We start from the raw sequence: 26104 nt of genomic DNA, 5'->3' as shown, positions 1-26104 counted from the left end.
GTGGGTGCAGTGACGGAGAAGGGTGAGATGATTGCTTTCACGTGACGCTCAATGAGAAACTTGGCAAGAATTATTTCATGAACTTCGTGAGGATCTAGTGACTACTGCTACACGTATGCTAAGAATGACAATAATGATAGCTCGAGAAATAAACCAAATAATTGGTACAGTTAAATGTCCCAGCTGGTAACCCGTGAATAATATGCTGTAGATGATATAAATGGGCGACGACGAGAGGTGATGCCACATCTACCCAAGCGTCATGCTAGACACAGTCGCTGCGATGCTACTACGTCCGCTGGGCGGAGCAAGCGCATTCACAAGCAGATCTCGGCAATTTCGCAGGCGCTCCCTCCGCAAGACAAACCACGAACTCTCTGATGATGGGACAGCCAATGGCACTCCAATGATCCCACGCGCCTGCGCACCCTGCACGGCCTTCACCAGCGAGTCGACCTCTGCTTCTGAGTCAAGATCATCCAAGTTTTCAGCAGCCTCATCGACGTCCAGTTGTGTGGCAGCAGTGCCGGACGTATTCGCCTTCCTACCAGGTTTCTTCGGCACACCCTTCCCTTCCAGTCCAGCGGCTTGTGCAGCCTCCTGTGCCAGCCGCTTCTTCTCCGCCTTCTCTTTCTCGCGCTTCTCCTTCTTCTCTGCTTTTGTCTCCTTCTTCACCGGTTCTACCCAGTTAGGGTTATTTGCACGGTTCCACTCGAGCAAAAGCTCGTCATATGCCTTCGAGCGACCCTGAACAGCGCGCTTCGCACCCATAGAATGAGCTTTGCACGTGAGCGAGCGCGAACACGGGAGGCCTTTATCATTGATCACTCCACACTGCTTGTCATAGTCCACGGGGCCTTTAGTACGCCCCTTTGTGATCTTTGTCTTCTTCTTAGACGGCTCGCCGGCGTCATCCCCGTCCTCGCCGTCTGCAGTCCGCTTCTTGCCTTTCTTCGGCTCAACTTGATGGGGGTAGTTATATATGATGAGAGGAAAATATATCAGGAGACGGTACCTTCGCTATCTGCCGTTTTGCCCTTTACCCATTTCTTCCCTGAACGGATGTCACTACAGTTGCCTGACTGCGCATGAGCCAAATATCTGTCAGTTGTAGAAAGCCATGACATACTGATGTGTTCGGAAATGGCGCTACGCAATATGGGCTTCTCGCAGTCTGCACAACGCACAACGCCGATGTCAGCCCGTAGTGGTTGGGCACCAAATATTTTCATGTCGCGGGCAGAGAGCCATGATGTTGGTGGAGGAGGTAGACCGGTAACTTCAGGCGCATTTGGAGAGCCCGCGCGTGGTGGGCTGAGAGTATCCCATGAAAATGGAGAAGGGGAATGGCTCGTCCGCTTGAGTTTAAGCGTCATGGCTGTATGATCAAGAACTAGTTGCACCAGAAAGGAAAGCAAGTGACCTTTGATCACGTGATTGGCGCGTTTGAGATTTTAATAGAGATGACTTTTCTGTGAACCGGTGGTCAATTTGTGGTCGTAACAGAACAATAAACTTGCACACAACTACATGATAGTACATAATAAATGGAAGCATTGAAAGCACAACAAACAGGTCCACAGCGTAGTTCTATTACAACTACTGGCACACTGCAAACCGTTAGGGAGTCTGCCAGGCTTCTGATTTCCTCGGTATCGTACCCCCTCAATCTATTGGAACGCGGTATGGATGACTATCCGGAATATTCCGTGTTTGTATTAAAAGTGTAGGGACCAGAGAAGGACCGAAAAATGCGACACGTATTGTGAGAAGGATGAAGAAACGTGAGCTACGGCTCAATAATGATATCACGTAGAATACATACGTGTAAGTATGATGCAAGTACACGCAAGCACCCTACGCGGCAACCGAAACGTGCGCCACGCCCTCTGTGACCTCATCGACGCGATCGTCATGAAGTTTCGTGATCTACGATGACAAGATTTGATTAATAACGTGTCCGAGGGAAAACCGAGAGGTAGTTTAGTGAAGAAAAAGGAAAATAAAAGTTTACACGCAGCAGCCAATTGATATAAAAAAACGCACCTTTCCAATAGCAATTGTTCGGCCCTCGTCACGCAGAGTGAAGCGACCGAGTTGAGGGTAATCGACGAAGCACTCGACACAAACGGGGAGAGTCGTTTCTATGAGCGCAACAATTTTTTGGCCTGGAGATCGTAACGAAGTGGTGCATGGTTATAAAGAATGTGCAGGAGGAGCGGGTATGATTGTTACGGCAGTATTTTTTTTTTCGCCACAACGAAACGGATGAGGAAGAAACATTAGTGAGAATTGATTACACCGTGCACAGTACACCCACCCTTCTTTGCAAATTGAGGCGGCTTCTTCGATTTGCGTCCGGTAGCTTTGTCAAAGTAGTGTAGTAGAGCCTATTCACGTCAGGACTGTGTAAACCAGCGAAACATGCCGCACTCACAGGCAGTGTAACCTCCTCGGAAAGTGTGTGCACGTGCATTACAGCCGAGTATCCCGCACAAATGATATTCTTGTGTTCCAAAATTGCGAGCTGCGCCTCGAATCGCCTCACCGCTCTCACAGGAGACTTCGGACTGGTGAGGACGAATCCGGGACTGATATCTTCATCCTCCACGCCCCTCAATCTCACGCGCACATTGTCACCACAGATCGCACTGGGCACCTCTTCTTCCATCTCATTGTATATGGCGGCGACTTCAACGGCGGATTTGTTCGGCATGAGGGTTAGAGAGTCTCCCTTGCGAATGTGTCCGGATTCAATCTTGCCGACGATGATGGCACCCATGTCTTTATACTTTTCGGAGACGGGCATCATGAGAGGAGCATTGACCTTGCGGTCGACCATGGGCATGTTGTCCATATGTTCGAGGAAGGAGGGGCCACTGCAAGACGGGCATCAGCATGCATATACATGGAGGAAAACACCACACACTCATTCCATGAGCAGATAGACTTTGCTACGCGATCCTTTAGATTCTGACCCGTATATCCAGACACAGGTATAAAGGTGACATCCGTCTTGGGATTGAAGCCAGCAGACTTTACGAATGGGGTCAACTTATCCTTGATCTCAGTGTATCTGCCTTTGTCCCAGTTGACAGTCGGATCATCCATCTTGTTGATGACGATGACGATTTTGCTGACGCCGGCGGTTTTAACGAGCATGACGTGTTCGCGGGTCTGGCCACCTCTTTCGAAACCAGTTTCGAATTCACCTTTGCGTGCGGAGATGACAAGGATTGCGACGTCTGCTTGGGCAGCACCGCTAATCATGCTCGGAACATAAGTCTTGTGGCCTGGAGCATCTAAAATGGTATATCTTCGAGAGGATGTCTCGAAGTAGGCTCTACCAACTTCGACGGTTTTTTCCTTTTGAGCGCTCCTGAGGTGTACTATCGAGAGCCCAGGAAAGGTACCATGTTTCACGGCCAGCTTCCTTTGCCTCCTTCTCGTATTTCTCCATGGTGCGTTTGTCGACGCCACCACAGATATATAGGAGGTTCCCACCGAGAGTTGATTTGCCAGCATCTACATGGCCGATGAAGACGATGTTAAGATGTTCTTTGACTATAAATATATGAGTACAATTACGTGAGAGAGGGACGGTGAGGTACGATGCGCACCATCGCCGAAAAGATCCTGGAGGACTTCCTGGTCTGCAACAGCCTGGACTTCCTTTGCAATAGATGTGGTATCTGTCTTGGCTCGTTCGGTGGAAAAGACCTTGTTAGTAGATGGTACAGGAGAAGAAGATTGTGATGGTGCGGTGCTCGCAGATACAGACGGTAGCAGAGCAGGTTTTGACTGTGGAGCAGGAGCAGGGACAGGGGCAGGGGCAGGTTTAGGAGCAGGAGGAGGGTTCGATCCGCCGATGTTTAGGGTGATGGTAGGAGCTGGAGGTGGAGCTTCAGTCTGGAGAGGGCGCTCGAGGGGAGGTTTTGAAGGAGGTGCTTGACTTTTCTGAGGTAGCACGAATGCGCGACCTGGAACGAACTCAAATGCGCCTGCGTTAAGCTTGCTCATCGTTGAACTGATCAGCGGCGATGTCGTGGTCACTGATTAAGAGTTTAAGTAAGTTATTGAATTTTATCAGTCAAAGTCATGTGATCTGTAGGCTCGGATCTCGGCACCGTCGAGCTCACTGTTCTTAACGATCATCGAAGATGGACTCGGAGGCACAAGAAGAGCTCGCAAACGTCTTGCATTCTGGCTCATTTCTCCTCGGCACTTCTGGTGCCACCGAACGCGATCTTAAAAATGTACTTGTGCGCAGACTAACGCAATATCACCAAGCATTCGGATCCTCCGCTCCCTTTCTTGATACAGCGGAGGATGCCCAACTTGAAACTGCTCAATGTGCTCTGCACATTATCGAGCGCGTTCAATCTCTCCTCGACCTGCCAGATCTCGGTCATGAAGGTGATTTGAAAAGCGCGCCCGCAATAGGTACTCGCGACCTTAGCACACTCCGCACCCTTATGTCTCTTATTTTTCGCTGGGGAACCGAAACGCTTTATACGCGTCTCATCCCTTCATTATCGTCTAAACAAATTCCCGGCACCCCAAAAATCATCGACCTCACGAACACGCCCGCCGATCACGCTACACTCTCTGACCTGCTTTTACGTCTCATGGGCCTCTTGTTCCCAAATGGCCCAAAGAGCACGCCACCTCAGACGCTCATTAGCAGTACACTACTGTCAAGACATGCAGTTGATTTGTTGCGCCCGAGTATGGCCCTCGGATGGCTACCTAGTGAATCCGTCGAGCCTCTCCGCCCGCTCGTGCTCCGTTTCCTCGCCTTGTGCGTGCACTTTACAGTAGTTGTAGCTCGCAATCTCATCTATCTCCCCACAAAATGTGTGCCTTCAGCATCCCCCTCCCTCAACTCATGACATCCCTTGCTACGGTCCTCTCCACCCCTACCTCCTCAACACCACCCCACGTCCGTAAACTCTGTTCCTCCCTCCTAACTCAACACCTCCTCCGCCCAGGCGGTGTGGGTGCCCTCTGTGCTGCTGTATTTGGTGAGCTTGATTCGGAAGATGAACCGGAACTCGATAAGCTGGAGCACGTTGCACGCGTGCTAGGAACAGTACCTCGAGGGATGCAACCCAAGGTGTGGCGGTTGGGTTAAATCAACTTCAATTATTTTCTGATCCAATACTGTTTCAGCATTACTTCCAAACAATAACATCGCGCATCCTTGCTCTCATGTCTCCGCCTTCCTCTTCTTCTGCCTCAACATCAATAACGCCCCCCGCATTCAAACGCGCCGCAGCATTTACTCTCGCACGCATGCTGGACTCCAGTTCTGCACACCACGCGCTCGTGGCGAGCATAGCCTTGCCCATTTTACACAACCCCCTCTTCAAAGTCTCTGATGAGACTTCACATGACCAGAGGGAATCAGGTCAAAGCCACCTTTTGCCCACCCCATCATCATCCCTCCAAACCCTTCACGCCCTCCTGCTATCAATCGATCCATCGCCCTCTCTCTTCGCCTCCCTCCTTTCACCCATTCTCCCCTCTCTGTACTCCCTTCATGCACACCTCAGTAAAATGGGTGTAGCGGATCCAATACTGAAAGAAGATGTTTGGACATTGATGAGGACATGGGGACGAGTTGTAGAGGAGGGCGAGGGAGTTCGAGTGTTGTGGTCATTAGTTGATGAGAACGAAAGCTCTGCAGGAGGGTGGGAAGGAGGAAATACAGAGGATCTAAAACGTGTAAGGAGGTTCGTCCCACTGCTGCTCCTTCATCTTCATGTGAGTCTCAGCCCAAGTCCGATACAGGGTCAACAGAGAAGAGAAGCTCGCTCTCCTTACGCCGGAAGACCTACGGCATACCTCCGTTACTGAGGATACGAATATAGAGTCATTGGACTTGGGACTCTACCCACCTTCTGCGCACTTCGTTTTCTACATCAAGAACCTCAATCGTGCAGATATTGCGGGGGGCATGTTCGTGAGATTGCTGGAGGCATATCGCACTGCGAAGGGGTCTGGTTCTGCTGATGATACACAAGACAGCGACATCAAAGGAGAAACACAGAGTATATTGATGGATCCGAAGGAACCTGATCCACTCCGGTAAGCCTAACATGCCAGCCCAGCCATGCTGTACTGCTGATGCGTATGATGAACAGAGTGATGCTCCTCCTCCAACTCATCATAGCCTTCCAATCTCAGCTGGACAACACCGCTATCCTGAGTCGCCCAAGAGATGTATTGGAATTTGTGAGGCACGCGTTAGAGGTGTCTGATACACCCTCCTCTGCACCTGTATCTGGCACGTCAGATCGACGCATAAACAACGAACACAGCAAAGGCCTTTTGAAGGAGGATCTAAGAATCGTACCAGAGGAGCAGGACGGCCTAGAATTTGGGCCAGATAGCGACGACGAGGACAATGAGGTTGAGGGGGAAGATATAGTAGAGACCGCTGTTGGATTGTTGTTGGCCGTACTTGACGGTTCGTCCTTGTCTCTTCTTGAAAAAAAAAATAAGAATTGACCTCTCCTTTTCTGTGTCATTATGTCATATTCCTCACTGTGAATTTCATGCACATTCTGTTGTGTCTCCTACTCTTCAACGAAATAAAATTACCACTCCCGCCACTCCAAAACACAGCCAACCCGTCACTCACCCCGAACAACACACCCTCTCTTGCGCCAATCCTCGACCTTCTCAAGGCACACACGTCGACCCGGCCAAGCGCACGTGAGGCACAATTAGTGTTGACGGCGAGGACGGCAGAGGGGGCGTTAGCCGCATCGGGGTCTGCTCCAAAATATAAGGGTAAGTCCAACGGTCGAAGCGAGGATGACGACGCAGATCCGCGAGAGACATACCAAAAAGCACTCAAGCTCCTTCAAGACCCACTCCTACCCGTACGGGCGCACGGGTTGCTCTTACTACGCGAGTTGGTATCTTCCCCGGCTCGTGCGAGTAAGGCTGAGCGAGAGAGGCTTGAGAAGGAAGCGACAATACGTGCCCTGCACCCTGCTATCCTCTCCATATTCTTGCAAGCCATTCAGGAGGACGACTCGTATGTGTTTTTGAATGCGGTGCAAGGACTGGCTGCTTTGGTGCATGCCCCTGGTCCTATTTCCAGATCTGGCGCAGGGAACGAAGTGTTGAAAGCACTTCTGGATGCGTATGCGAGGGGAGCAGAGGATCTCGCTGATGATGAGGCAGAATCGGATAAAAAACCTAAGAATGGTGAAAAGGGCAAGGCAAAGGGTAAACGAATGAGCGAAGTTGACACACGTCTCCGCATCGGTGAAGCCCTCGCAGTTGTTGTGAGGCGCTGTGGAGACACCCTGGGGCTATATGGTGAGTTTCATCCCGCCTCTCTATTCTATTCTCATTCATCTTGTCATCACTCACCGTGTTAAATAAGCGGACACGCTCCTTCCACCTCTCCTTTCCCTCCTCCGTGAGCCCCGCGCACCGGTCATCTTACGCACGTCAGCGATTTCCCTGCTCTCCGAATGTATCAACACCTGTGCACGCGTAGTGGAACGATACACTGAGGAAATAGCAGAGGGGACGCTGGACTTAGTATTGGTCGAGATGACTGTGGCTACTCCCATTCCTCGTTCCAAAGCTAAGGTAAACAAGAAGAGAATGGAGACGGACACAGAAGTAAGCACGGAACAAGCAGAACCTGAACCTGCTCCAACACCCCGATCCCAAGCCGAACGCCCTCCAGACCCGCTAGACATATCCCCCCTGAGTGCATCTTCCAAAGTTCCAGCACTCCGACGCGCGGCGCTACACTTTATCGCGCTTCTCGTGCGGGTGCTTACTCAGGAGGCGTATGAACGCGGTGGCAGCTCTTGGAGCGGCGTCCAAATTAGGGGTATATATGGCGGGCAAACAGGCACGTATACGTCATATGAAGGAGGACCACTACCCCGGGAATTTATGAGACGCGCTCGCACGGTGTTGGAGTATATCGCAGCTGTGGATGAAGATACAGTCGTGAGGGTCATGGCAAGGGAGGCTGGAGAGGGGCTGGAGGGGCTGGAGAAGGCTTTGGTTGGGCTGTGAATGCCTGGACGAATGGCAACGAATCTCTGAAAACTGAAATTCAAGATGCAGGTTCGACCAGGCTGGCCAGAATCACCACCTGAGATATAAATTGTCCCAAAACCGAGATACCTCCGAGTCTGGGCCCGATCCGTTGGTGATACTATTACTCATCGTAAGGCCGCGGACGCGCCAGTTCCCGACTTCGCCGACCGCAGAATAAGTCTTCAGATGCCGATCACATGTACTGTTCGTGCGAAACCTCTACAACCTCCTAGTACGAGCTTCTTATCTTATTCATACTGGACAAAACAATTCAATCATCTCATACGTCCACAAGCCATCCATCGACGTGCCACTAATCTCCCATGGAGTCCTGCTCATTTCGTCAACTCTTTGAGCGATTTCAGTAAGTGTGAGACATGTGCAAACGGTTCAAACATATCCGCCCTCGATCAATGCAGGGCTTCACCCATGGGCTCCATATGTTATTGCCAAACGACCTCCTTACTCTGCTTTTCATCTCTCGATGACCACAATCATTAACACCGTCATGTGCGCCGTGCACGTTGTGGAGGACCACTTATGGCAAGGAGGATTCATATTGGGTACTATGACATATAACTTACTTTTGCTGCTCATCTGACTATGCATCATGTATAGATTCTCGTCGACATGGCAGGCCCGCCCGAATTGCGGCCATCTCAATATCCACAGTACGCCAGTCCGCGATGCAGAGACGCGTCCACAGACCTGAGTGGATCGCTGTCGTCAACAGTGGTGTATTTATGGACTCCGATTTGCATGCCTACTTTGGTGCATGGGACCGCCCTCTCTACACGCCTTGAAATTCATCGAGAGTGAGACCAATACATCACATTACGTGATCACGACAGCAACGCCATCAAAAGAAACGCAACCTGTGAACGTTAGAGGACACGAGAAGCAAGAGCCGTGATGTGACACAATACATTTCAACAGCCATGCACAAAACATCTCAGCAGTGGCAAAGATCGCAGTGTGATAGTGAGGATAATAGAGCGCGTCATCATAATCAGGATAATCGCATATATTGTGAGCGGTGGATGGCGGACATACAGCCTCATCCAACACGCAAGGAACGCGCAAAGGCGCCTTAACCGAAAACATTCTGGTGTACAAAAGTGAGGTCGGAATCTTATGCGATAAATAGCCGCACCGAGGCAATAATGAAGGACACAGTAATACTGTAAGGCAGGCAATCGAAGAAGTTTGCAAAGGGCGAAGCGGGAGTACAAGACAATGCTATGCTGATATAACCGCTGACATAAGAAATTGCTACAGTCGATTTGGTAGAGAAAAATACTTTTCAAGGATACAGAACCCTCCCCACAAGTGGAAGTCGGGAACCACCAGTTCGCCATCCCCACATTTCGTGCATCGTTCAAAACAACGCTTTTTCTACTACAAATCTTTAAACTAATACATGTATATGGATTGATAAATCATAAGAACACCCTACGAGCTTAAACGGATGCGATCTAACAAGAAATAAAAGAGATAAAATTTTGGTGGTGACAACGGCTTGTGTCACTCTCATTGTCACCTGCCGGTACTGCCGCAGCGGAGTTTGAAACTCAGACAAAATAGTGACGGCGCGTAATCAAACCGGTAAGAAGCAGGCAGGTCCCAGAGATCCTACCAAAGAGGCTCGCATTCAAGCCTTGACTGGTGTTTATACCAGTTTCCGGAGTGCTGCTATAGCTCACAAGGTAAGCACTCTCTCAGCAATTTCGATGTAACTCAATTTCCCTGATCGTTCTGCACGGATCATGCAGGATCCTAATACTCGTCAAACCCTTGCAGATAATCCTCAGTTTTCAGCGCTATATGATCTGAAATGACGTGGGAACTTCAAGGGGCGCGTCAGCGGCGTTACTACCCCAACTTCAACTGAAAGCTTGGCACCTTCAGCAAGTACTTCTCCCCCCCAGCAGCCAACAACTTCGTGTCCCCTCCCCAAGTGCCGTTTTTCTCGCAAATGCAAGGTTCTCTACCCATTCCATATTCGAACCATTGGCCCAGGCAAAATCGTATTGGTACTGGATTTTCACCAACTGCTCCTGTCGCATCGACGTCATCACAGCAATTGCTGTCTGCACATCTTAATAATAATGGCGGTTTACATTACTCTAGCAACCCACAATACATATTTTAGATTACTATATAGTCAGTTCACTTCGTACAATACTTTCCTTAATGTGACAATGTCTAGTGCTGAACGAACTTTGAAGTCGGCCAGCGTGATGATACCGTGACTTTCCGTGACATTTGTGTGACTGCACGAAATGTGGTGTGCACGAACTGGTGAGTAATAGTACTAACAAGTCCTGTTCAATACTAGTATACAAAACGCATCACAGGATTCGACCAGAGTAAAAACACTAAAACAATCTTCCAGGTGCATATCCATGACGGCCAGGATCAGCACAGGTTTCTTCGTCATGCCTATCCCAATCAACATTCACACCCGCTTCCTCAAGGAGCCGCACTTGATCAACTGTCAAATTTTTTATGCACCCCGCGAGTCGAAGCTTGTGTATATGGGCGCCGCATTCGGCCCGCTGTTTGATGGCATGCTGGAGGTCTTCAGCTTCATGATCCCCGAAGTTGATACCCTCGAGCTCTAGAACACGGAGCGAGGGATATGCTACGACTGAGGCCTGGATGTCATCAATAGAAAGCGCATCGATTAAGCCACGAATGGAGTTCCTGCTGATACGGATAACATGGAGATCCAGAAGGCCGGCCGACCCAGTGCGCCAGAAAAGTTCTGGGAGATCGTATAATAACTCAAGAAACATGCTGTGAATCCTGCCCTGCGAGGCGACCCGACATAATTCAAATATGATGGTCGGCTGAACATGAGCGAGTGGGTTGCATGTGAATTGAATCGAGAGTGGTATGTCATCATCAGCAGGGTTCCAGGAATGATAATGATGAGATTTGAACGCCATTGATGTGTTGAACTGGACAACAAAACCATTATTCGAAATGCGGATGGCGCGCAGGGATCGAACAACGGGACTAGGTCCGTCAGAAGCCCTATCCATGGCGGAAAATAGATCAGAAAAGCTTTGAGAGCCTTCAATTTGTGAAATGTATAGAGCGACCTTGACGCCAGCCGGAAGGACTAGACATTCGAAGAGAGAGACAACGGTTTGGGCGGCGCCAATATCTAGCGCCATACTTTTCAACCGGGTGAGCGGCACCTTATCGCAGAGCCCTGTGTCCCAGAAAGTCGTGGGCAGTGACTGAAGCGTAAGCTGCTCCAAGTCAGGCATATATCTCAGAGTTGACAGGAGCTGCGCCGGAGTAGGAAGGGCGCCTGTTGTTCCTCTCACACTTAGAGAGCGAAGCCCGCTGAAGATGCTCCATGTCCAACTCAAGCTGCATAGCACAAGCTCAACGCTCTGAAGTAGGGGTACTTGTCCTCGAAAGAGGGTGTCTGATATGGGCATCAATGAATGATGGACGGTCCCTATGACCGTGAATTCGAATATTTGAAGAGATAGTGCGGGCTGTGATGATAACAATTCCACAATGCGATCGACATCCGGCGAAACTGAGCAAATTCGGAGGACTTTGATTCGAGGTAGATGAGAAAGAACTGGCTCCAAGCAACCTCGTAGCGAGACTGGTGCATGGTATGTGGCAACCAAATGAGCATCCTTCGACCTCTCAAGCATCACGCCTAGCCAACGAGGAGAGACACAGCTGATATATATCCAAAGGGTTGGACAATCGAGAGCGAGCTGGCGCCACTGCTTACAGACATGTGTAAGTATCAGACAAATAGGGGCACCGCGATGGCGGGATGTGCTTGTATGATTCTCGAAGCTCTCGAAATGTCTGAAGATAGTTACGAGAATGTCAAGTGGAAGGCAAGATATACGGGCGAGACCATTCCGGCGAGAACGAAGGACGCGCATAGACTCCGCTAATGCAACGAGGTCTTGGTCGATGCGGACGCAACACCGCTCAACGAGACTGGTGGCGCTTCCAGGCTTAACATCGATTAAGGGATCTGATAGCATGGACATGGGGGACCTGGGTGGCGCAGTTGTCAATTGAATCGGGACAAAATATCAGTCAGAGGAATATCACTACCTTTCGTTCAACGTTCGTGAGGGTAGTATGCCAGAAAAATTCCAAACACCAACTCACACCCCTATAATATGTACAAATAGTGTGACTGGCCTGCGTTCCAGCGTGTTCTTGGTCGATTCGCGAACAGGAAGAGAAACTTAACTTGAACCCTGCAGCTTGCTGGAGCGAAGCAACGTTTAGATCGATCTGGAACCAGCTGTATCGGATTTTCCCAGACAAGTTGGAAAGTAAAAGTAAAAGCCACTCCATAAGGTAGCGGGAATATTCTGGTGACCGTACATCATTGACTATTGTGCTACAAGACACTCTCCACACAATACATAAGAGGAGCTAGTGAGGGAAAACAGACGATGAATTATATCAACCCCGTATCTGTCTCAGACGCGGTGCTCGCTAGACATCTGAGTCAATAGAAGGGTTTGATCCATTTCGGTCCACACGTAACAAACGAGTAGCATGACCACGCGCTATCACAAAGATGGCCGAAGCCTGCAAAGCGCGATGAGCTGCGAACCTGGGCTATACAAAATGACAATGAGACGTGCGTAGTTATCGGCAGTTCGGTTCAATTCTTCTTACATTCATTACCTTGGTGCATATGTTCATGAAGGCACACTCCCACCACCGACAGCCCTACTTATCTCGTCTACTTTCCGTCTGAAGCGCTTCCACTTGGCGCTCCCCACGCCTGCAGGCGTATCATGAAGTCGGATAAAGGGGTTCGAGGAAGCATGATAATAAGCTAGGTGGAGGGCCTTAAAAGTCTAAATATACATCCGTGTCAAGGAATGGATGAGGTGGACGAGGAGATTTATAAGGACGTACCATGATCACTTCCGCATCACGCACGACAGAGTCTGTGAGTGGGAGAGCGAGAACAATCTTCATTTTGAGAGGCGTGATGTACCCATAAGCAGCTATGTCATCCATGGCGTAGAGAAGGCCGAGGTAGCAATCGTTAGATTTTGTTGGACCATTTGCTAATGCCAAGTGTCAAGTGAGGTATTCTTGTCAGTGGAGAAATAAGAAGTAGACGGTGGGGGGCACTGACTTCGTTCCTCAATGACATCGAGACTTGTATGGGCTACATAGTGGTACTTCAGCTCGTCACCTTTTTCGAATGTGCGGATGAGGATTGGGTGGTTTTGGGGTGATATGAACGCGACTGCATTCGGGCGCAGCGGAGGTGCCATCTTACAATATTATTGTTCTAGCGTCTTAATGAAAAAATGTTTGCAGATTGGAGGAATTGGCCCATATAAAGACCTTAAAAAAAAGGAACTCCCAAGGAAGACTTAATCCCGAAGTAGTACTGGTTAAGGATTGTGACAGAAATTACTGTGAGCGTGACCGTTACATTTTAGGGACCTAAACACTTATATCTTATCTAGCCTAGGCCATGACTATGCTTGAAAAATATTGTCTTTCCCAAGTCTTTCCTCTCTCAAGGTTTGACTACAAGAGACTAGGAAACTAGCTATAGGTCAAAGCCAAAACTGCAGTAAGTGCAGGCTGTGCATACAGCAAAGCAAGTTATTTATAAAGCGGTCCGAGTCTACTACCTAGTAGTACCTTCCAAGCTCGGTTGTCACTTGCCCCTCCACAATAATGGCTACCAAGACCGACATACTTGATGATAACAAGTCCGTTGCTAACGCACCTCCCCCGTACGACTCAATTCCTACGTCTACATCATCCGCAAGATCCGTCCGACATAGACCATCTGTATTTTCCTTTCTAAACATCAAGCAGAAGATCAGCAAATCCCTTACTCATGTACCTCCCTCGAAAGACACATCTGCATCATCAGCAAATTCTGTCCAATGCCAGAAACAGACCACTGTCTTATCTCGCATCCGTGATATTGTCTCCGCTCCCGACATCATTGACACCCCTTCTGTTGCCCTAATCGTCGATGCCTGCACTGCTTCTCTTTCAGTTGCAGAGTTCTCTGACCTCCTGCAATCTCCCAACATTGAGGGTCACACAGCACTGTATTGGGCAATTGTCAATAAGCGGCAAGAAGCCTTTTCGGCCTTTGCTGTATTCATTACCAAATTCTCGCCTGTTTGCTCTTCCGACTTGCGTCTCGCGTGCGTGGCAACTCACAATCAGGCCTTGTTTGTCCAGCTGGGTTTGGGATACAATGATCGTAAGTGCATAGTCATGCCCGCTCTGAGAGTGCATTAACTATGCGCTAATCAGCCAAGGACGAACCTTTGAGACGCTCTTTGGGTTGTCCACCTGATGACGTTCAGGTGCACGAAGGAGATGGACTGGGCGAGAACCAGTTCATTGCTTGTATACACATCAGGATGTTCCGGAAACGTTTGCACATTACACAGGATTTAGGCATAGAATTTATTGCAGGGGGTATGTTGTCATCGTTCTCGACGTTGAGATGATGACGTCAATCCCTGCAGGACGTATATGGATGTTGCGCTTCTACATGGGACCTGATGGGAGGTGGCGCATCGGGCTTAGTCTTTCTCAACCTAGTTTTCCAGCGCGTCCAGATGCTAAACTTCTGATCGAGGCTCACACAAAACCTGGTTGTATAAACCCACCTCAAGGGCTGGTAATGACTTATGACAAGGCAAAACTGCTTGTACCTGGGGGGTAAGTTTGATTTTTTTCCGATTTATCCAAACACAGAGCATACTGATATTTTATTTTTTTTTTTGCACCCCATCGACCACTTAGATCTCAAAAATATACGGGCTTATCCAATTTCGTCAACATCTTTTGGTCGTTGAGCGATTGGCTTCTGTACGAGTGAGTCTTTCTCCCTTAACGCTTTCTCAGTTCTATCCGCGTCACAGTAAGTGGCTGGAGCGGTAATCTTAACGACCAATTTATCTTGTGACTCTTTCTTTTCGACGAGTTGAACTGACTGCTTCGTTCAGTAATACCATATATACGGACTGCGATGGCACCCTGCACGCATCGCTAGATATTACATTAAGATAATGTCAGCAGCTCAGTATCTCTTGATATATATTGCACTTTTTTTGGCTAACAGTGACGATGGGAACTTGAGGAATTTTCTGGGCATTAGGTCACTTTGTCATTGAAAGTAAGTTCAGCTTCACGAATTAATTCTCATGCCTTTTACGGAGACATCAATTGCAACTAAAACTGTATGCTATCATTAATTACGCAGAAGCTGTACAGAGCACGTTTTGCAACTTCTCATGAATCAGCGATTCGAAGGAGGCATGAGAGACCTAACGCGAAGGACAACACAATCGCACGGACGAAAAGTTGGACGTTCTCCCACGTACCCAAACTATGATTGATTCATCTTGCTCGGTGTTTCTATCACGGGCGGACTCACGAGTTATCAGTGTCCTCTCCCATGTTTCCTCAGTGAGTATTAATGTCTTTTCTGACATAAAAGCCATCATCCCCACACACCCCTGACAGGTAAGAATGTTATGATTTTCCTCGTTACCACTGGCAGTGACCTCACGGTCGTACACATGGTCAAAGATACTACGAACCATTCTGAGGACTTTTGTATGAATTGGAGGCTTTCGACAACGCTAGTCCTATCTCTCACGATCATCACTCATCTTCTCGTTAGAATGGAATGATGCTTGTAACCTTGTGCCGCTTGGTTGCTTAGACCTTACTTTACCTGTCGTATGCGACACACTCGCGGTAGCACTATTGCACCACGGACAATCACGACAGTGTCGTGATAGCCTAGTGCAACTTTCAGTCAGACATTCAATGCTACCCAAGATACCCGAAGACGTACCTTCTTCGTGAACTCATATAACCTCCTCTGTACGGCAAACAATATTGCAGCAGTGAGGACACTCTGGAGGAGTTTACTGCCGACGCCTTTGTACAGGCCTTGTATGCCTTCCTCTTTCAGGATGGTAGCGAGACCATCGAGAGAAGATTTGTATTGTTCTGCGCGTGCCTGTCCAGCTTGGAGCCTGCTCTTTAGGACACTGAGTACAAGTCAGATCTCGGCCTGAAAAGTTCGGTCAAGCGCAAAAGCTCACATGTAAGGATACGTTGAGCCCGTTGCGACTGCATAGCACATTGTCAACATACTTCCAACTACACCCATATTTCAGAGAGCGTACCAAGTTTGGAAAGTGCGCCCAAGACAAAGAAATCCCAGTCGGACAAGACTGCAACCGTACTTCCAGAGCCACCCACCCTTAGCTTCAAGGTCCTCTTCTTAATCAAAAAATTCTTCAACTGCTCGAACACCGTGTACTGCAGTACAGGGTTGATCACGAGCACTAAAGCAGGGCCGAGCCCACGGAAGAACCCGTTCAGCCCGTCTTTAGCTATGATGGCTTGAATGGTTTGCAAGACACTTGGCCGTCTGAGTACTGCATGTGAATTGGATGGTTCGGAAGGGGAGGGTTCCACTCGAACGGCTTGGGACGTCTGTATAACCCAAATTGGATTGCTGATGATGGTAGTTGCTGATCCTAAAATGCGGAACGTTCAACGATAAGTCATAATACCACTCATGCGCACCAAGGCTAGCGTACCAGCAATAACGCCTGCTAACATCGATTCCAACATAGTAAGCGCCTTGCTCCCCTGCCTCGAATTCAGAATGATCCCTCGGGAACGTTCATAGAAATAATAATACACCCTGTCAGCATTGGGTGTGAGCAGAACACAGCGCGGGGAACTCGGGAAGCTTTACCCATTTGTGACAGCTATCCCGAGCAAACTTGGGCTCAAACCGCTATAAAGACCCGCAATACCCTCGCGCTTGACAATCTCAAGGAGATGTTGAGCTACGCTCTGTCAACACGCGTGAGCACGAGGTGCGGGCGAGTGTTACATCTCGAGTTGTAGTCACCTTGGAGTCATTCTTCACGTCAACTGCAGCGCGTGTCGATAAGACTATGAGTGGGCTACGAGTACAAAGGACTACTTGAATTTGCACTCACACACATATAGGATGCTACGTACTATGTTGCGGACATGGCGACAATACCACCGGCAGCGCCTGCGAGTGAATGAATGGCAGAGTCGCTTACCATGATGCGAATGGTGCGAGACTATGCTACGTGCGTCGTGGAGATAAAGATTAGAGGCGAGGCGAACAGTCGTCCGTGTTCTGGAACTGGTAGTAGAAATTTAATTGAAAGAGCTTGGCGCCTGCGTCGTTTCACTTCTTTATCGGCGGCTTTGCAAATTGGAACACGAAAGGCTTTGGAGGCACGGAGGGCGTTAAGAGGAAGGTGATGAACTTGTCGAGCCGGGCGTTGACATCAATATTATCATGTGATTGTTCTCAACTTGCTACCAATTGTAGCCTTGTAATGCGGAAACGAGAAAATAACCCAGGCTTGATTTAGAGGTTCTAAACATACCATAACCAGGGATGCAAATTGGGCATATCCGGATCCCCAAGGTTTAAAGCAGAGAATTAAAAGTTGAGCCTTTCGGACTTTAACACGAGGCGAGAAAGAAACGATGTGCGAGGTTGGTTGGTCCCTTTACCAGTGGCTGACCCGACTTCGTTAAGTTTGTAATGATCTACTTAATGTCATTTGCGAGTCCTCTTTATGTTTGGATATGAGCTCAAACCGTCTCTGATTAGACTGGTGACCAGCCCGTCTATGAGGCAAGCCGTCGATAGACGGACTGGTAAATCTGGGTTTGAATTTGGATGTCGAGCGGATTCTCACAGTAACGTGACGTATAAGCCTTTTCGGGTATAACAAAACCATGTGAGCTTTTTGCTAAGCCCTTGCAAAGAGTCTTCAAGTCCTTGTCTGCGATCGACTTCGACAACGGAACATTAGCTGCTGGGCAGCATCGTTGATCGACGGACGTTTCATCGTCCATGTAACTTATTTCTTATAACTATTGCTATTTCTATTACTGTCTTTGGTCTATCACTGCCTGCAACATCATGGGAGACTCTTCGATCATCCTTGACAATTTCAATCGTTCGGTGGACTCTGGCTTCGTTGATATCACAGCACCACGCACCTCCGAGGCTGTTCCGACTTCTCCCAGACTCTCACTACACGAATGTATTAAGTCTGTTCTCAAGATCTTACGAGAAGGTCGTATATCAACTCTCGACTTTATGCTGTCAATTCTCAATCCTTCAGAGATTGAGTTCACCTTCAATCGTGATCGCATATACAACTACTCTACGCAGGAGAAGGGAAACTCTACAGGAAAGCTGGAACAGTTGCTTGACTGCATGTTTGCAGACTCACAAGGACGTGCTCGAATGTTGAAGTGGTTCTGCAGTTATAATGCTGTCTCGACCATTCAATGTTGCTAGAACAGCTTCAAGCTGGAATTGACGTGGTACTACTATGGCCGTTGACGTCGGAACGTAGACAATCAAGCATGCTCGTAGTGCATCCGTTTTGTTGTTATTATCGAGGGCCTGAATATAATTGATGGGGAGTCATTCTTTGATTAAATCACGCGCAAAACGATCCAGCACATCAAGGGCTTAAGCTTGGATGATGGAAGATTGGTCCATTGAATTTGCAAGTATAGTTCGCGTCGCGTCGCGTTAATAACAAGAGAATTATATATCATTTATTTCACATTCTATCTGACACGTCGAAAAACAGTCGTTTTCTCATTGGCCAGACATCACGTTACTGTGAGAATCCGCTCGACATCCAAATTCAAACCCAGATTTACCAGTCTAGTCTCTGATTAAGGTAGATAGAAAGTAACATGTACAAGTGTTTCTACTAGTCTAGGGATGTATTTTCTCGTTTTCGCAGTGCGTCCTACTACGACGCCACAGATGGTCCTCAGTCCTTGGTATGCTCCACCACCTTGCACTCGACTCTTACGAATGAAGAGGCTCGAACTAGGAACGGGAAAGAGACTCAGTGTTGGATCAAAAGACTGAGGGATATCATTCGAGGGGAGAGGAAAAAATGGTGAGCGTGTACGAGGCGTGTAACTGCATATGTAAAAGAAAAGGATGAGAGTGTCATCGAGAGTCATATCTTGATATCGACAATGTACGGGTTTCAATTGCAAGGCTCGAGTGGTGCCCATGTCAAGCCATCTGCAAATGAACCCGAAGCACGCACAGCAGATACAACAGTAGAAAGAAAACACGAATGATGAAAAATGCTCACTGGTACTTGAAAGCTACCAACTATATGCACCATGAATATTAGCACTCTCAATGAAAACTGAGATCAGGATACTGACCCATGGGCAAACGACTGCCCAAATTGCAGCCTTAATAGCTACAGGCATGAAAGTGCCTAGGCTTGTCCATAATCAGGGCCTTCTGTCTCAGCGCTCATCAACAATGGACGTACCTCGTCCAGTCCTCTAGAACGTATCTGAGAAGTTGATTTGGAGACTTGAGCCAAGAAGCTCATCGTTGCTGAGAAACACGCGGCCGTTTAATAACTAAAAGTGGCTGGAAGAGGAAGCAAGGGGAACGGTACGAGGCTGGACATGAACACGTTGTGTCGACATCGGATTAAACATGCAAGTCTGGGCACACTTCAATTAAGTCTAAGTCATCATGATGTTCATGTTCACAGTGTGCCACGGGCAGGTTAGCCGAACTTCATCGGAGCTGACGGCTGCCATACCGGAGGGCTAGCCACGTTAAATTGATCAGTGCGGGTCCGAGTCGTGAAATTTTGAAGATTGATGTGGTGACCATGACGTGCATCCACATCGTTCCACAATCGACGCCCAATGCAATAAAATACAACATCTACTTCAATTTGAGCTTGATGAATAGACAAGTCGACGAACGGCATGTAGCAATTAGTCACCTAAATACACGTATGGGGTTCACTGCTTCTGGTTCTGCCATGCTGGGTAAGCTTGGCATCGGGCCTCACTTGTCGACCTTGAACATGTCATCCTGCAACTGTCTAAGCAACTGCTGCATTTCCTCGACATCCTTCTTAAAGCCATTAGAGCTGCCGCTAGAATCCTGCCTTGTGGAAAACGAGTCGCCAATAGTAGCTTTACCGTCATCCAGCACGAGCCATTTGTCCAGCTGCGTAATGATGGCTTGCGATTTGAGGCGGTAATGCGTCCGGATCACGTCGCCGAAGGGCTCTGGAGGGTTCTTAAGGTTCCCGAGCATCTGCAACATCAAAGGTAAGAAACGACAGTGGACGATCATGCGTAGATCTTACCGCAGTCTTGACGACCATCCTCCGGACGTTGGAAGAGTCTGACGAAAACGTCGGGAAAACGCTTATCATTGAGTTTAGCTACTCACATTGCCTCGACTGGGGAGTACCACCATCGTTCGCCCATCCAGGCTCGTTAAGATAAGGTTCCTCGCAAAGGATCATGGACTGAATGGATATAAGGACCTGCAGGGTGTGAGCACAAATACTAAGAGCAATAGAGGGGCGCAAACTTGTAGCAATGTCGACTTTCCAGAGACCCACCCTGGTCCGGACCATGTACCGAGAAGAGACAGGCAGACTTTGCCATCCTGAAATATGATAAGAACGGATCATTTCCTGGATTTTTGCACTCACTGCGTAGAGATTAGGATTGAACCGATACTTTCCACCATTGGTCTACAAAGGAATCTCAGCTACACAGATATTCGAACCAAGGCAGTCACTCACCGTCATGTATTTGACGCTCGGAGGAGCTTGGTTATAATTCGGTCCAAGGAAAATATCAAACAAGAAACTGCAGAATCTCTGAGCACGAGAAATTTGTTTTGTTAGTGACCCACCAGCCATCTTGATACCTAGAAAACAAAAGTAAGAGAAGCTCAAGAAATCGAGAAAAAGATACTGACGGAGTTCCTTCTGGACCTATGATGAGCGCCTTGATGATGTCTACCCGATTCTCGTCCACTCTCAAGAAAACCGAGGAATCCCATGCAACAGGTAGATTCGTCGTCAAAACGGCGAGCTGCGTGATCCACTAAGTCAAAAAAAACTTGGAGAAAGAAACCCCACAAAACCTCTTTTGCGATAGCTAGAGAACGCTTAGGGATGTCGGAGGTGGCAAGCATTCGGGCCTCGCTATTATAGTAGAACTTATAATGGGGTAAGCTCTCTTCTATCGCCCCTTTCTTGTCTTCCTCTCTTGGAACAGTAAGATCACAATATTCGAATCGAACTTGAGTAGCCCAGTCGACATAAGCCTTTTTCCGTGCCTCATCTGTCGTGGCAAGAGTGATCGATGAATGATCAAAAGGTTCCGAAGTGATCTTTGGCAGTGCGGCGTGTAATCGGTCAACAAATGCGTCGCCTTTGGTTTCGCGCAGTGAGCGATCGATGGCACTTGCAGTCGCCAAAATCCGTTGACAAAACAAGAGCAGCCTCTGGTTTTCATCAGACAAAGAAGGGGTCAACTCTCTCTCCTTGCCCTTCGCGGACGATGTCATGCGTTTCTGCTCCTCCGTCATCTCAAGCACCTCTGGGTCAGGTGTTTTAATGCCTTCCAATCCTTTGATAGCAGCTTGCGCTTGGATGACAATTGCTTCCAAGAGTTCTCGCGGGCCAGCACTACCTTCATAGATGATAGTTCGTTCCCGTATGGGTGCCTTACCCTTGGCTACTTTCTTAGGTGCGACGGATTTCACAGAGGAAACCACCATGATCGGCATTGCCATCATACTTGCCAATGCTTCATGGTTGGATATAGTCTGTAGTGATGCGTCAATCAATGCGGTTGAACGTATGATGTGATGGTGCGCTACCTCGAGCCATTCAAATAACTCAAAGTACAGCACAGAACGATCTGACATGTCTGAGAGGGAATCATTCCTGAGGAGAGTGGTGCAGAGATAGTTAAAGCGTCTGCGGAGATGCGCAAGAGCCGTAGGGTGAACCATGTAGTCGCTGGTTCGTGCACCTCCTTCTCGGCGCAGAGACGGAAGATATTCGCGGATCTGGGAAAGTATCGTACCGATCTTCTCATCTTTGAGGCGCTGGATAGTCTGAGCTTCTAGTTGGCCAGAAGTCTTGCATCTTCTCAGAAAACAATTACTGATGATGTTTACATGAAAACTCACATCTTCCTTTACATCACCAGCATAACCAATGCCTCCTTTCGACTTCTTCCCCACTGGCAAAGACATATAATAGCTATCATCTTCGTCATCGTCCCCTTTCGGAGTAGACGAAGAAGAGTGCAGATCGGTCTTCCGTCTCTTGTTCGTTTTTGATTTCTGAGAACTCTCTTCGGAGGTTTGTTGACGCTGTTCAGAGAACGTGGATTCCAACATAGCGAGCCCGATGCCCAATATAACACCTTGCAGATTGGAACAATGGAATAGATTATCATCACCCGAAGAGGAAGGGTCACGATTGCTTCCAGCGTTGATAGGTTCTCCGCACGCGAAACAAAAATCCACTTTGCATGAGAGACAAGTGCGCTTTACGACACGGCGAAGATGTTGGATATACAGCAAGAAATCTGGCTATATGCAAATCAGCTCTCGACTTTGTAAAGAAAACAGCGTTACACACAAAAATGGCGAAGAAGTTACTCTTGGATCTCTGGATCTTATATCCACATGATTGGGGGCAAAGGCAGTCACCGCTGCTTAGCTCGTTGTAGAGACCGAACAAGAAACCTTGTTCGCCGCCCTCTGGACAACCTTTCATCCACTGACCTTGAGTCATAATCTTCACCTGCTCGTTAGTGTCTGGCATGAAGGCTGTCTCAGGCTCCTCTTCAACTTCTATGACTTCTTCGCGACGATCCTTTGAGAAGAAGACACCTTCGAAACCATCAAAAACACCGATGGAACGAAACACAAAGATGTACTCGCCAGCATATGGATCAGCTTCGACCACAGTTCTAGCCTTCTCGTCGTAATCAGAGTCATAGTCGACATAGTCATCCGCTGAAAGGGGGTTAATGCATCGGAGGGAACTATCCAGGAAGCCACTCACCCCCGTCTTCATCTTCGTCCATGTCTATGTCATTGTCATCTTCTCCTTCTCCGTCCTCATCCGGTGTCTAACCAAAACTGATGAAGACCATTTTCCCAAGTAGCGATGAGTTACATACAACACTACGCGGCGTTCGTGATGGAGTGATGGGAGCTACTGGAGCAGTAGACTCCATACTAACATCTCCATCCGTCTCTTCTACGTCGGCGAACTCGCCTTCAAAGATCCGCTCGGCTGCTTGCATTACATCTTTGTACCGACGAAGTGCGGCGTGAGCTTGTGCCTCCGACGCACCCTACCAGCCAGTTAATATGGTACTGAGCTGGAATCACAGAACCAGGTCTTACCATCTCCACCAGTTGTCGGACCTCTCTATCCATGGTGGCTGCAAGAGACTATGTATACCGTTACGGTGATGAATCTACCTTCTATTGTAACGAGTTCAAAGTGTGATGATATTGCAATGTGACATTTTTGTCACGAGGGTGTTAGCCAATATTGCAGCTAAAAACATAAAAATGTATAAATAAATGACCAACGCAGACCCGAACTCCTTCAATTGACTAGGTAGAAAGAAAGTCGTTCAGCGAAGAAGCCGAACTTAGCAAGTAAATTTGTGAGTACTACCTAGATAAAACCTTCCGAAATATCGAGAGCGGTAAAACCCATACCAAGCATAGGAGAAAGATGTCCAGAATACAACAATTCATATACAGAACCCTAACACAACCCCGTCAGGCCAGCTGGTCGAAGTGGTTCAAAAGCGTGGCATCCATATTGAGAGCACACGGATATCGGCTCTTCAACCCTTCGTAATTTGTTGAGAAAAGCTTTCTCGTTCATCCCGGTCGTAGCTAAGAGGGTATGAAGACAAATCGCTCATCAGCGCAAGCGTGTCCAAGCTGGCTCTTTGACGTCCTTGAAAAGCAGATGGTGGTGTGCTACCATCATTGCTTCCAGAATCAATCTGGAATGGGAATGGCCCGAGACCAGATGATGCCGTGGAAACCTGAGAGGCTGTGGACAGTCCCAAGGTCTGGCGGCTGGGAGGGGGGTCTAACGGGGGCAGTTGAGTCTCTGCGGGTTCTGGCACGTCTGAAGGAGTGGTATCCTGCACCTGTGCAGGGGATGGTGAAAGAGGCGTTGCCTCAAAGACTGGAGGCTGCGACTGTGTAGCAGAGAACCGTTGGTGTAGAGGAGAACGAGGCGGAGAACGGATAGGAAGCGATGAAATGGGTGAAGGAGGGACGAAGGGGAACGACTCGAGGATAGAGTCTGCCCGCGTTGAGGTGGCAGAAACAACCGAGGAACCCGAGATTCGCTTGCGATCCAAGCCCTGGGCACGGGCTTGTGCGTGTGCGTGTGCCAAGGCTAATTGCTGCTGTTCCTCAAGGGATGCTGGCTGGCGAGAGGTCTGCGCTGAGGCTGATGATACCAGTCTACCCATGGTTGTCCTGGGCGACTTCTCGAGGTTCTTTGGGCAAAGTAGTCCAACATTGACACGCGTTGCACTGCTGATATCTATAATAGACCCGGCCTGAGTACTGACGCTGGACGGACGACTCTGACTGCTATTGGTGGACCACGGGAGACGAGGTAATTGGAGAGAAACTTCCGACACCGGGCGTGACTGGTTTGAGCTATCACCGTGCACTTCAAATTCGTGATGATCCCCGAACGGGTCGCTGCGCGGCGATTTATGCTCTTCATCTGTCTCGTCCAAGGCATCAGCGGGGCCAAAAGAGCTGGCTGCGAGGGGTGAACGAATTGAAGGGCGAGAAGCAACAGTAGGAATACTGTTCACGGATAAATGTGATGATACGGGTGTAGATGGACCTGGGGTCTGAATGACTTCTGCTTTGACAACCCCCAAAACCTGCCTAACACCTTGGCCTTGCGTGATAATCATCGGTGCTTCATTGAGGAAATCACTGGAGTAGCTGGCATTTGACATGTATGACATCCTCGACGATCCTGAGCGCTGACTCTGTGCGTAACACGGGTTTGGACCATGTAAAGATTCATCAGACACCGCAGAAGTATTGTCATTCAAAGACAGGTCGGGTGCCCGAGCGGGCCGGACGGGAGAGGAAGTTGCAGCAGATCCTGAAGGCCATGAAGGTGTCACAGAATTAGCTGACGCAGAGCCGGGGGATACCAGGGCAATAGGGATAACGTTTGTGCCATTTGTACCAGTTGACGTAGTCTGTATAGAGTTACCATCGTCAAAGGGATTGGGTTGAGTAGCAGGGATATTGGGAGAGGAGGTGCCGGTCGCGGATTGACCCCGAGACTGCGGATCGAGGTCGATGACGCTGTGCGAAGATGAAATGAACACTCTGACGGTATTGGGCTCAGAAGGCATCGGTGGCTGCGGCTTTTCAGTGGGATCTGGGCGATTGAGAACTGCTTCTGCAGAAGCGGGAGCTTCGTCCTTGGCTTCCTGAGCCTGTTCCAGGGCCTTATTGGCACTGGCACGACGACGGTACCAGAAATAGAGTACCAAAGCCCCTACAAGGACTAGAACGATAGCAATGACTGCGCCTGCAAGTGCGCCTGAACTGACACCCCCATTGTTACTAGAGGTGGCAGTGGTCTTTGCCTGACAAGTAAATGTTGGGCAGACATTGCAAGTTCTGACATGAAGTCAGTGTCAGATATGATCAGATTTACTGATTGAAACGAACAGACCTAGTTATCTGAATGCAGCTCTGATCGGCTGAGCAAGTGCAAGATGGGGGAGCTGTAGGGCAAGTGACACATTGTCTGGTATCCAAGAACATGATCTGCAGAGCGAAGCAGAGAAGAGAAACAGAATAAATGAGTGTGATTCGATGAAATTTAAGATCGAGTTTTGTTTAAGCTAAATTCCTACCACAGCTGCTCACTGCAAGCAACGATGGTGGAGGATGGAGATGGCCTGCAACTGAACTCTAGCCAAGTTGAAAGTCTAGAGACGAGCCTAGTGCTGCCTAGTGACGGTGTCTTCCCACGATTTTGGTGTTGGCCAGCGAACCAGGAACACGGGTCTGGTACTCATG

The 26104-nt window shown here is 48.7% G+C and overlaps 9 protein-coding genes across 9 annotated transcripts; 2 read left to right on the top strand and 7 right to left on the bottom strand.

Moving 5' to 3' along the window:
• Positions 1–56: 56 nt before the first annotated feature.
• Positions 57–1406, bottom strand: DFJ58DRAFT_770100 (SCA7-domain-containing protein). The gene is made up of 3 exons (XM_041389056.1): positions 1130–1406; positions 1016–1078; positions 57–962 (listed from the first exon to the last, which is right to left on the bottom strand). Exons 1-3 carry the CDS (start codon positions 1374–1376, stop codon positions 250–252), a joined length of 1023 nt encoding a protein of 340 aa, XP_041247850.1. The 5' UTR covers positions 1377–1406; the 3' UTR covers positions 57–249.
• A 451-nt stretch (positions 1407–1857) lies between these two features.
• On the bottom strand, positions 1858–4020 carry DFJ58DRAFT_714610 (P-loop containing nucleoside triphosphate hydrolase protein; the record flags this gene model as incomplete). Its single annotated transcript, XM_041384044.1, has 7 exons — positions 1858–1929; positions 2047–2168; positions 2321–2390; positions 2438–2879; positions 2930–3379; positions 3414–3564; positions 3621–4020. 7 exons carry the CDS (start codon positions 4018–4020, stop codon positions 1858–1860), a joined length of 1707 nt encoding a protein of 568 aa, XP_041247849.1.
• Positions 4021–4160: 140 nt separating this feature from the next.
• DFJ58DRAFT_714609 (uncharacterized protein) lies at positions 4161–8055 on the top strand (the record flags this gene model as incomplete). The annotated part of the gene is made up of 7 exons (XM_041384043.1): positions 4161–4801; positions 4828–5116; positions 5173–5735; positions 5794–6005; positions 6176–6472; positions 6631–7335; positions 7403–8055. The coding sequence occupies 7 exons, from the start codon at positions 4161–4163 to the stop codon at positions 8053–8055; spliced, it is 3360 nt and encodes a 1119-aa protein (XP_041247848.1).
• A 2402-nt stretch (positions 8056–10457) lies between these two features.
• On the bottom strand, positions 10458–12358 carry DFJ58DRAFT_698882 (uncharacterized protein; the record flags this gene model as incomplete). The annotated part of the gene is made up of 2 exons (XM_041383539.1): positions 12184–12358; positions 10458–12123 (listed from the first exon to the last, which is right to left on the bottom strand). The coding sequence occupies exon 2, from the start codon at positions 12114–12116 to the stop codon at positions 10458–10460; it is 1659 nt and encodes a 552-aa protein (XP_041247847.1). The 5' UTR covers positions 12117–12123; positions 12184–12358.
• Positions 12359–12364: 6 nt separating this feature from the next.
• On the bottom strand, positions 12365–13519 carry DFJ58DRAFT_770062 (Sedlin). Its single transcript, XM_041389055.1, has 4 exons — positions 13235–13519; positions 13009–13163; positions 12763–12947; positions 12365–12702 (listed from the first exon to the last, which is right to left on the bottom strand). The coding sequence occupies exons 1-3, from the start codon at positions 13374–13376 to the stop codon at positions 12786–12788; spliced, it is 459 nt and encodes a 152-aa protein (XP_041247846.1). The 5' UTR covers positions 13377–13519; the 3' UTR covers positions 12365–12702; positions 12763–12785.
• A 46-nt stretch (positions 13520–13565) lies between these two features.
• On the top strand, positions 13566–15202 carry DFJ58DRAFT_698876 (uncharacterized protein). Its single transcript, XM_041383538.1, has 6 exons — positions 13566–13684; positions 13738–14335; positions 14389–14556; positions 14607–14802; positions 14887–14958; positions 15090–15202. The coding sequence occupies exons 2-6, from the start codon at positions 13792–13794 to the stop codon at positions 15151–15153; spliced, it is 1044 nt and encodes a 347-aa protein (XP_041247845.1). The 5' UTR covers positions 13566–13684; positions 13738–13791; the 3' UTR covers positions 15154–15202.
• A 402-nt stretch (positions 15203–15604) lies between these two features.
• Positions 15605–17435, bottom strand: DFJ58DRAFT_679588 (peroxisomal membrane protein PMP47B). The gene is made up of 8 exons (XM_041383182.1): positions 17137–17435; positions 17024–17078; positions 16865–16965; positions 16704–16810; positions 16284–16640; positions 16200–16227; positions 15947–16145; positions 15605–15891 (listed from the first exon to the last, which is right to left on the bottom strand). The coding sequence occupies exons 1-8, from the start codon at positions 17205–17207 to the stop codon at positions 15871–15873; spliced, it is 939 nt and encodes a 312-aa protein (XP_041247844.1). The 5' UTR covers positions 17208–17435; the 3' UTR covers positions 15605–15870.
• Positions 17436–19881: 2446 nt separating this feature from the next.
• Positions 19882–23204, bottom strand: DFJ58DRAFT_770049 (uncharacterized protein). Its single transcript, XM_041389054.1, has 14 exons — positions 23064–23204; positions 22940–23014; positions 22635–22888; positions 22178–22585; positions 21863–22126; positions 21122–21808; positions 20954–21069; positions 20888–20902; positions 20775–20841; positions 20682–20723; positions 20558–20635; positions 20414–20510; positions 20328–20365; positions 19882–20275 (listed from the first exon to the last, which is right to left on the bottom strand). Exons 1-14 carry the CDS (start codon positions 23083–23085, stop codon positions 20021–20023), a joined length of 2418 nt encoding a protein of 805 aa, XP_041247843.1. The 5' UTR covers positions 23086–23204; the 3' UTR covers positions 19882–20020.
• Positions 23205–23498: 294 nt separating this feature from the next.
• On the bottom strand, positions 23499–26093 carry DFJ58DRAFT_698867 (uncharacterized protein). Its single transcript, XM_041383537.1, has 2 exons — positions 25755–26093; positions 23499–25699 (listed from the first exon to the last, which is right to left on the bottom strand). Exons 1-2 carry the CDS (start codon positions 25844–25846, stop codon positions 23866–23868), a joined length of 1926 nt encoding a protein of 641 aa, XP_041247842.1. The 5' UTR covers positions 25847–26093; the 3' UTR covers positions 23499–23865.
• Positions 26094–26104: the final 11 nt, after the last annotated feature.

This window comes from Suillus subalutaceus, assembly GCF_016647625.1.
Source record: "Suillus subalutaceus strain FC151 chromosome Unknown DFJ58scaffold_17, whole genome shotgun sequence".
NCBI classification, from domain to species: Eukaryota; Fungi; Basidiomycota; class Agaricomycetes; order Boletales; family Suillaceae; genus Suillus; species Suillus subalutaceus.
This window is presented reverse-complemented; position numbering and strand designations above follow the sequence as displayed.